We start from the raw sequence: 10,000 nt of genomic DNA, 5'->3' as shown, positions 1-10,000 counted from the left end.
CGATAGGAAGTCCAGCCGTACGCTAAAATACTTCACGCATGCATAGAAAAGGCTTGCAGATCCTGACTGGTTTCGCAGCAAAGATCTGTGGTCACGGCTGTTCAGCAGCGTAACTGTATGTGCCTAGTTCGCGTCGTTCAAGTTGGCTGTCGGCCGAGGCTGCCGTGGCCGCTGCTGTGTGGGTGCGACGCCCACCATGGCTGGTGTGCCGGCTGTGGCGGGTGTCAGATGTCGGCTGGTCCGGGCCGAAGCTCGCTTGAAGCGGGAGTGGGACCGGACTGGGCTGAAATGGATCGGGCGGGGATGAGGATGGGGATGAGGATGGGGACCGGGACCGGGGCTGAGACCGAGACTGAGCTTGAGACTGAGACTGAGACCGGGACTGAGACTGAGACTGAGACTGAGACTGAGACCGAGACCGACACCAGGACCGAGACCGAGACCGAGACCGAGACCGAGGCCGAGACCGGGACCGAGACCGAGACCGAGACCGAGACCGAGACCGAGATCGAAACCGGGGGACGGGACCTGTCCGCGTGTGACGCCCGCTACGCCGCTCGGCCAGGTGGAGGGGGCCGTCGGATCGGTGCAGTGGACTCGAGACGAATTCGGACTGGGTGTCAACCGCGAGCTGCCCTCCTGGCCGCGCTACCGCATGGTCGGCCACGACACCGAGGGCATCTACTCGCTGGAGATTCAGCGCGTGGCGCTGGAGGACGACGCCGTGTTCCAGTGTCAGGTCGGCGCCGCCGCTGGGTCCCCCGGCATCAGGTCAGTAAAAGCGGGGTCACCGGACGCTAGGTCATTCGGAGCAGGGCGAGCAGAAGCAATGCGTCAAATGGAATGGGGTTACTTTGTGATACTTGGTCAACATGAGGGGCGAATGAATTCGGGGAATAAGCACCGGGTGCTTATTTAGTGACTCTTGTCTGATATGTCACGTTTTTTTAACCGATACATCAAGTCGATGATTGGTTCCGCGGGTCTTTTTCATCACGAACATTACATTTCTATCTGATGACAATTCACATCTATCAGTTGAGGAATCCACCACTCGGCAACACTGATCCGATTCCCATGCCATGTGTTTTGCCATGTCATATCATACCGGTTCCCATTCAGGGTCTGGTCTTGGTGACCAGCGCGAGCGCCCTCGGCCAGACCGCAGCGCTCTGGGATCGCTGCGCGATCAGGGTCTGGTCTTGGTGACCAGCGTGAGCGCCCTCGGCCAGGCAGCAGCCCTCTGGAATCGCTGCGCAGTGTGGCTCCGAATCCCGGGGGTTTGGTGGATACACTCATGTAAAGTCAGCCGCCTAACCGGATCAGAACTCCGGTCACGCAAAGTGCGACGCTGCAACCCGACGCCGAATCCAACCATTTGACAGCGTTGGCTGAAAGTGGTGTACTTAGAAGCGGTTAGTCCGGGAAATGGTCAAACTAGATGAGGTTGGGCTGGAATGTCCCCTGGCAGGTCGCTCAGGATTTGTCCGGAGTTCTGCGGTTTGCTCCGTGATGGTCTGTGGGGATGCGGAGGTCCCAGTGTAGAATAATTCATTGCACTCACTATGTCGCGGCCAGGATATTGGTTGTTGGGTGATCTCGTGCTGGACTCACCACGCCTGATTGGTGTGAGATCCGCTTCGGATTTATGATTCCAGCATTGCAAATCGTAATATTCCGATTCACAGTAATGTTACCGTCACCACTATTTTCTTTCCGTTTTCCTACTCTCGTGTGCTCTGTTGACATCGCTATTCGGCCATGTCCTAGTCGAATTTACTGGATTTAGTGCTCAGTGCTTGGACTTCCCAAACTTGTGTGACTTGTTTTAAGTCGTGATTATGTCCCCCCCCTCCCTCTTCTGCGTCAGTTCTGTCCCCATTCACCTGCTGCCCGTCTTCCGATGATGTAAATCACCATCACTTGTTCGATGTTCGTTTCCAGATCGGACAACACTGTCACTTTAGTCAGCGTCGGTGATCGACCTTTGTGTTACTGTACTCGCACGATATGGCTTTCGTTAGCGCGTCATCGCAGCACTTAACGCATAATATGCAGCTATTCAGGGCTGTCGCCGCCCATTCTGTTCACTGCTTTTCATATGTGACTGTGTAACTGTGCTAACCCCGCCACATTTTTATTATAAAAAGTCGCCTGCTTCAACGCGGGAGTATAGACTGAGCGACCTACTTCCCCGCCGCGTACTTCGCCGTCGTCCCGGACTCCCTGGGGGAAACCCAACCCGCCGCACGCCAGCCACTTGCTCTGTTTCCCGGACAAGCTTTGTTTCCCCCATTACATCGCGGTCGTAAAATGCGCAGCCGGAATAGCGGTTCGCCGTCGGCCGGGGAGGCGGGGCTGGCGGCTCCGCCGCTCGGAGCGTGCGACCGAGGCGGACGCCGCGTGTCGCCCGACCTGGCGAGTCTGACCGGCGCACGCGGCCCAAGGTCATCACGGAAAGAGGCCGGGCCTGCCAGCGGGGCAGCCTGACCCGAGCAGCGCTGTCGGTATGCGTGCTGCTATAGCGCTCAGTTGATAGACAAGTTTGGTGAAAACTGATATTCAGAAGGAAGTTACATGTGGTCGTTCTTTTTCACTGTTTTCGTACGTTTCAGGTTTTGCAAGCCGACTGCATTTTAAGTCTTAAAATTGAATGAAATGTGTGCAAAATTTGGTTTTTAGGCCATTTTCAGTTGCTTACGTTACGCGGGAATCGGACGTAGCGTGAGTGATGAAAACGTCACCATCCACCAACGATTGCTTGATGGATTGTCACACTTCATACGGCTCAGTGTCGCTTCACACGGCCCAGGGTCGCTTCGCACGTACCAGTGTCGCTTCACCCAGATGAGTGTCGCTTTACACGGACCTATGTCACCTCACACAGACCCGTGCCGCCTCACACAGACCCGCGTCACTTCACACGAACCTGTATCGCTTCGCACGGACCTGTGTCGCTTCATACGAAGTTGTGCGGCTTCACACGAACCCGTGTCACTTGACACGGACCTGTGTCGCCTCTAACGGACCAGTGTCGCTTCACACGAACCTGTGTAGTTTCACAAAGACCTGTGTCGCCTCACACGAACCTGTGTAGTTTCACATAGACCTGTGTCGCTTCACAGAACTTGTGTCGCTTCACACGGGCCAGTGTCGGAACACTACCCTGATCTCCGCCTCTGTGGTCTTGGCCGACCCGGGCCCCGGTTTTGGCTGTCGTGCCGGTCCGGAGCAGCGTGACCTGCAGTGCTGCGGCCGGCGGCGCCGCGCTGTGGCCGTCTGCAGCGCCGCGGGCTGGCGCAGACGGCATTAAAATTGGCCCTGCCATGCGCCGTCTGCGCCCCGTCTAGACAGGCGCAGGTCCATCAGAACTTCCCGGTAGCCAAATGTTGGGCGGGCGGCCCTCTACGAATCCGCGCTGCATTATAGATGGTCTTTCATTACACTGATTCGCGGCTGGGTAGTTGCTTGTAAGCCGGAATAGTAACAGAAAACACCTCTTGCTTATAATATTGTTATGTAGTTTGCCCTAAAGCATCACCTGAAAGCTGAGTGTGTGCTGGCTAAGGTTTAAAAGCATACTATAGTGACCACGCGTTTCGTTGGCAGATTTCCGGGTTTGCCTGGTTTCCCAGTGCGCCAACTTGCAACCTCACTTTGCTAAACCTTGGAGATCAAAATTGCAAATCCCCAACTCCCCATGTACGCCATGCACATACTCACTGCCTGGTCGCGTTACGGGGAACGGACGTGTTCCGTGTGCGGCGGTGTCGCGTGTCCGACACCACCACTCAGCCCCATCTCCTGCGCGGCCACACCGCCGGCGGCACAACTTCGTCAATTTAGCCGGGCGCGCTATGCTAATTCATGCGTCAGCCGAGCGAGTTTGCGGCGGCTCACCGGTATGAAGCCGCCGTGGCGCCGCACCGCCGGCCTGATCACCAGGAACCCCGCCGACGCCGCCGGCCGGCCCGACGCCGAATATTTAGGGCGTTCGTCGGCCGAACGATCCCCGGTTGGCGCGTTAGAAGGCCACCAAACACTGATAGTCGGCAGATCAGCGCGTGGCCGGCGCCGAACGGGCCCCCTGCGGCGGGATCCATCGGCCGGCGGGCGCGCGCCCGGCCAGCCCATCTCGTTACGCTGATTGCTGTGATCTGCAATTTGCCGGCGCAGATTGATTGGCGATGCGTTCATAATTTATGTATCTGCCAACGGAGGCTCCTGCGGACCGACGATAGCCTTTGATGATGTGCGTTCGCGGTTGAGGGGATTGCCCCCGCCCTGCAAACAAGGGTCTCGGTGGCTGTGTCGTGGCCGCGTGCTTGCGACAGGGGCGGGGAGTGGCGCCGGATGAGAGATCCGGGAACAGGACGGCGTCGGTGCGTCTCCTCGCCGGTTCATAGAGCACGTTACCGGCAGTCCGCCGCACGCACGGGTCCCAGTCGCGCGCCTCGCGCGCGTGTCAGTCCCATCGGCGCCCGAGCACGTGGCAGGCGAGCGTCCCCAGTCTCCGGTTGGCGAGCGCGCATCGAACGGTCACGTGTTCTGCTCAGTTCGACGGAGCGCACCGCTGATGCGGTCTCGCCCCTCTGCTCGCAGGTCCAGTGACGCGCGCCTGACGGTGCTGGTACCGCCCGATGCGCCACGGATGGTGCAGGGCGGCCAGCTCTCCACCACGGCCGGCGTGGTCGTGCGGCTGCAGTGCGAGAGCCGCGGTGGCAAACCGCCACCCGAGGTACACCGCCGCCCGGCGCCGTGCGCCGTGCTCTGGCCGCCCCACTGTTGAGCTCCTGCCAGCGGCCGGGAGCGGCGGTAACCGGTGCGGCGGTGTTGTTCTCGCGTCGTTCTGAGGTCCATCGACTCCAAAGCTAACGGCGCCGACTGCTCGCGGGCTGTGGCGTGGGCGGCGCCGCGGCCTCCTCAGGACTGCGGTGGTCTCGCTCGGGGGCGTTGGCCACGGCGGCGCACAGCTGCGCCACTCGTAAAGAGCACGTTGGTCTAGACGAATAAATGTTAATGGCCCGGCAAATTGACCCGCGGGGGTCGGCTGTTGTCTAAACTGTTGTGGGTGTGCTGTGGGTGTGCTGTGGGTGGTCGTTATCTGCGGAAAGCGCTGCCTTATTTGTCTTGTTCAGTGCTCACCGGCCATGCTTTATAACTGACCATTTTAACGCAATGGCCAGTTTCTGCGCATTGCTTCACTGCTGCCACCTATTGACGACCCGGTGAACCCGCAGTTGGAGTGGTACGACGGAGATGGCGAGCAGCTCGAAAACAACGTCACGAGCGAGGCGCGGCTGATGACCGACGGCAAGCGCCACGTGGTCGAGTCGACCATCCTGTTGGAGCCGGAGGCACGCCACGACGGCGCCAACATCACGTGCAAGGCGCGCAACGAGGCGCTGAAGACGGCGCAGACCGCCGCCATCACACTGCACGTCCAGTTCCCGCCCGAGGTGGCCGTCGAGGTGGACTCGACCCAGGTCAACGAATACGATGACGTCACGTTCAAGTGCTCGGCCACTGCCAACCCGGACGATGACGTACGTTGGGTTGTGGTTGGTGAGGCTGCCTCCGCGTAGCACCGCTTTGACGGCCACAGTGTTCTACAATATCAGCGTATATGAGAAAATCCAACTCACCGTCTCAAAAAACTGCAAGGCTTGTTTGTAAAAGTGAAAACAGAGAAGTTAGCAATGCTGTTATCGCTTAAAAGACCGACATTCACATTTCCATTAAGTATTTACCATCATCGGGCGAAAGCCGTGGCCAACCGCGCGACTTGCGAGCGTAGCCACCGCTCGCCATTTTTCCTTAAGTCATTTACAGCTGCCAAACAAAAAACAGACGATGGGCGTGAGATGTTTTACAAACACCCAACGATAACGGCCCGACCCCTTCGGGTCAATCAGTGACTTTCCTGGTTAAATAGCTGTATCGTCGCGATGAACGGATCATCGACATGTCAACTGTTTTGACGCCAACGTGCACCGTTGTGTTACCATGGTACCAGCAGTGTCGCGTGGGAGGGTGTCCCCCTGCCCGCCCGGTGAACGCTGGCGCTCAGGCTGCCGGCCTTCATCCCGACGCTGACCCGCAACCTGCCCTGTCAGCTGATCTACAAGTGGTTCATCAAGGACGAGGTGGTGGTGGGCGACCACGGCACCGAGCTCAAGCTCGACTCTATTGGACGCGAGCTGCATAGCGCTGCCGTGCGCTGTGACGTCACCAACGCCATCGGCACGGGCAGCCACTCGCTCGACCTCAGTATCCGCTGTGAGTTGGTTCCTGGCGGACGACGGAGCAGCGGCGGAACTTGGCTCACTCTGACGCAATTGGTCATCGATATGGATGTTCTGCACAGTCGCTGCTGCTTTGCTTGTTTCGACATTACTGTGTAGGGTTATAGAAGATCATACAATCACGCGTGATGGGGACGAGTGCCGTGGATTCCTGCATGCTGTTGCGCGTTCATTGCACGGAGACCAATGCTGGAGTGAAGCGTTCGTCTTCTAAAACCCTGCTTTCAAACATTGCAAAGTGACGCACAATTTTCTCCATAATAAGAGGGATAGGAAGAAATTACTGAATACTGATTTGAAAACTTCGGGCTGATTGACAATTCATCGTGTCGGCACCAAACGAGGATAACTTTACGGATCGCGCCAACCACATTCATTACGTCGAGACAGGTGTCGGCGTGGGTAGATAACTTCAGGGAGTTAGTGCATATCAGGTCAGATTTTTTGTTACGTCGTCTACTGGCGCGTTGTACCTCAGCCTGTCGAGTCTTCAAATTTTAAGTGTCTTAGGAATTGGGTTTTAAACACAGGCGACTGGAAACGTGACGTGCATGCATTGGGTCCCTACCTTGTTTTGGCGCTGAAGCGAACTTCCTGATTTACTTCTGCATAAAGATGTCTGCCTTTTGGGCCTTTCGTGTCATGCTATTCATAGTTAATTAAAAAACGCTTCTGCGAAAAGGAACAAAAGCCGAAGTGCATCAGATTCCACCGCAGTGCTCCAGCTGCGTGTACGTTTGTCTGTCTGTTGCGTCTGTGTGCTTGCGTTTGTCATGAGCCACGGAGGTCTTCTCGTGTGAAGCAGCATTGAGTTCCGCCACCGGCCACAGCATGCAGCGTGACGTCACCGGCCACAGCATGCAGCGTGACGTCACCGGCCACCGCATGCAGCGTGACGTCACCGGCCACAGCATGCAGCGTGCCGCCACCGGCCGCAGCATGCAGCGTGACGTCACCGGCCACAGCATGCAGTGTGACGTCACCGGCCACAGCATGCAGCGTGACGTCACCGGCCACAGCATGCAGTGTGACGTCACCGGCCGCAGCATGCAGTGTAACGTCACCGGCCAAAGCATGCAGTGTGACGCCACCGGCCACAGCATGCAGTGTGACGTCACCGGCCACAGCAGGCAGCGTGACACCACCGGCCGCAGCATGCAGTGTGACGTCACCGGCCGCAGCATGCAGTGTGACGTCACTGTCCCAGCCGCCGCGCCGGCTGTGCGATATGTACTGGAATATGGCAGATAGCGGCGCCGGAACGTATGAGACCGTATGAGAGCCATGCAATGACCTCTGGGTTGACATTTACGCGACATGAACGCCCTTCCATGACCAATATCTCAGCAATTATTGCAACCCGGAGGCGTTTAATGAAATTAAGCAGCATCAGTGGCTATTACGGGGCCGGAAATTAAAGTGTTGATGAGTAAGCGCAGTGGACGTGTTCGGGGTGGCCAAATAACGCGCAGCTGTGTGCGCTGGCCGGGGGGGGGGGCTATGACTTCGGGCGCGGCTCTCTGAACAACAGAGGAAATTGGGGAGGGGCAGAGGAAGGAAATGATCCTGGTTCTGTGTAACACGTTCTTCCCTCATGTTGCTCTTGGCATTGAAGAGCAGGAGGGAATAATCAATACAAACGGGTATGGTACCTGGACATCATAGGAGCGATGCGAGCATGCGTAGAGCGAGCGAGGCATGCATAGATGAGGGAGATTGTTAAACGCAATGACAGAAAAAGTGGGCGCCGTATGGCTACTGTAGCCAGTGTGCCCTGAGGCCCAAATCATCATCACCATCACGTAATGACAGCAACAAGATGCACTAAGCATAGGGGAGTTGAAAATGACAGAGCATGACTTTCTTCACTTCTTCTTTTCCTCATTCACGGCTTCATCCTGTCTCCTAGCAGCGTGTCGTGATGCCGAGAGCATGCAGCAGGCAACACTCACGACTCGACCTCACCGCCGCCCGGCTGGGTCACTCGACCTCACTACCTCCCAGCTGGGAAGGGGGGGGGGGCTACCAGTGATAAGACATGAGTCGAACGCCTCCACTGGTGTCCCTCTGTGACGTCATGTGCGCGTGCGCTTTCGTATTCGTATGCTGCGTATTAGTATTGATTCATGTTGCACGTCGATTGGTATGAAATAGTGCCTCATTGAGAAAGGTCGGATCCTGTCACCCTTTACTACCCGCACAACTCCCTTACTCCTGCCCTCGCCAGTCCCCTATTTCTACGTACTTCTCTCTTACCCCTGCTTTTTCACTCCGTTAGCGAGAACACTTGGAGTAAAAGTAAAGGGGTCCCTCATACGCTGTTAATAGAAAGGCTGCGGTGCGACCATGAGCTGATTTTGCATGTTCAGATATGCGTTGCACCGTTGCCCTCTACTTCGTTGTTCTTTTCCACCCGTCAGATTGCTTTTCATTTCCGGCCGTTTCTCTTCGTTAGTTTCGATTCTGACATCTAACTTTATTCCATCGTGTTGACGCCTGGCTATCGCGCACCCCTGAAATACCGTCCAGGGTGAAGAACGGCCAGTGGTGTCGGCGTGCCCCTACGCCCAATGAACAACGGCACACATCCCTTGCCTTCCCTGTGACATTACCGCGCTGTGCCCCGTGACCCATCCGTGAGCCAGAGCCATGAGTCGGAGCCAAAGCCAGAGCCATTAGCCGTAAGCCATGAGCCATGGTGGAGGGCCCGGCGGCCGCCCGCCTGACCGGCGCCTGTCCCGCAGACGGTCCGCGGTTCCGGGAAGAGCCGCAGGACGCGTCGGCCGAGGCTTGGCCGCCAGTGTTCGCTGCACTGCGCCCGTCGATGCCTACCCCAGCCCGGAGATCGTCTGGCTCAGCGTGATTGCGAACGACTGCCGCAAGGTAACGGCCTCGCGTCTCCGGAGCCGGGCGGCTGGCGCCGTCCGCTCGGCGGCGTTTGGCCTGGTGGGCTCACCCTCCTCTGGTGTGCTCCCTGTCCCCTTCCTGACTGCCCCCCCCCCCCCTGTGTCCCGGCTCGGAACGAGCGTGTACTGCGTTATTGTATTGGTATTGTACAGCCCAATGGCACCAATCAGCACGAGAGGCCGCAAATGGCCAGATCTGATATACGGTATGGCGGCGGTAATGATGACGATAATGTTGATGATGACGGTGATGGTTAGTTCCTCTCCCTCTTTCCTCACTGTCTCCAGCATTGTCCGCGCGTCTTCTCGCCCGTTTTCCGTTTCGGTCCCTCCACACGGCGGTGGTGACCGCTGGGCCTGACTGAGCGCGGACGCGCTGTAACGCAGCGGGGCGTCGACAATTAGGCGGACGCCAGCCGGTGGCTGCGACGCCTGTGGCAGCACGTGATATCGCCTGGTCGGCGCCGTCGGCGTGGGCTTGATTCTCATTTGCTTGACTGGGGTGCTAGCATGCGCGGAAGATGGATGACGTGGTGCGGCTGACAGTGCTTCGGACGAGCGTGGTGTGGCAGACAGACCGTTACTGACGAGGCTGGGGGGCGGCCGGGCCAGAACCCCTCCGGCTCGGCTTTTTGTCCAGTGCTGTGCTTCTCAGGATAGGGTTTTTATACATGCCTATGCATTATGCTTATTTGTGGAGATAATTGCGGTATGCTTGTTAGGATATGATTGTTATGCAGGCTTATACCTTATGCCCACTTGTCAATATGATCTCTCTCTCTCTCTCTC

General features: G+C 57.5%; 1 protein-coding gene across 1 annotated transcript in view; it reads left to right on the top strand.

The window, feature by feature from the left end:
* Positions 1-10,000, top strand: part of LOC119097987 (irregular chiasm C-roughest protein) — a 96,154-nt gene that overhangs the window by 54,294 nt on the left and 31,860 nt on the right. Inside the window, exon 4 of the mRNA XM_037220923.1 lies at positions 566-771. Coding sequence (XP_037076818.1) covers positions 566-771 — 206 coding nt within the window. The remainder of the gene's footprint in view (positions 1-565; positions 772-10,000) is intronic.

The sequence above is a fragment of the Pollicipes pollicipes genome, unplaced genomic scaffold, assembly GCF_011947565.3.
Source record: "Pollicipes pollicipes isolate AB1234 unplaced genomic scaffold, Ppol_2.1 Scaffold_2555;HRSCAF=2994_pilon_pilon_pilon, whole genome shotgun sequence".
Lineage (NCBI taxonomy): Eukaryota > Metazoa > Arthropoda > Thecostraca > Pollicipedomorpha > Pollicipedidae > Pollicipes > Pollicipes pollicipes.
The sequence above is the reverse complement of the archived record's forward strand: the minus strand, read 5'-3'. Positions and strand labels throughout refer to the sequence as shown.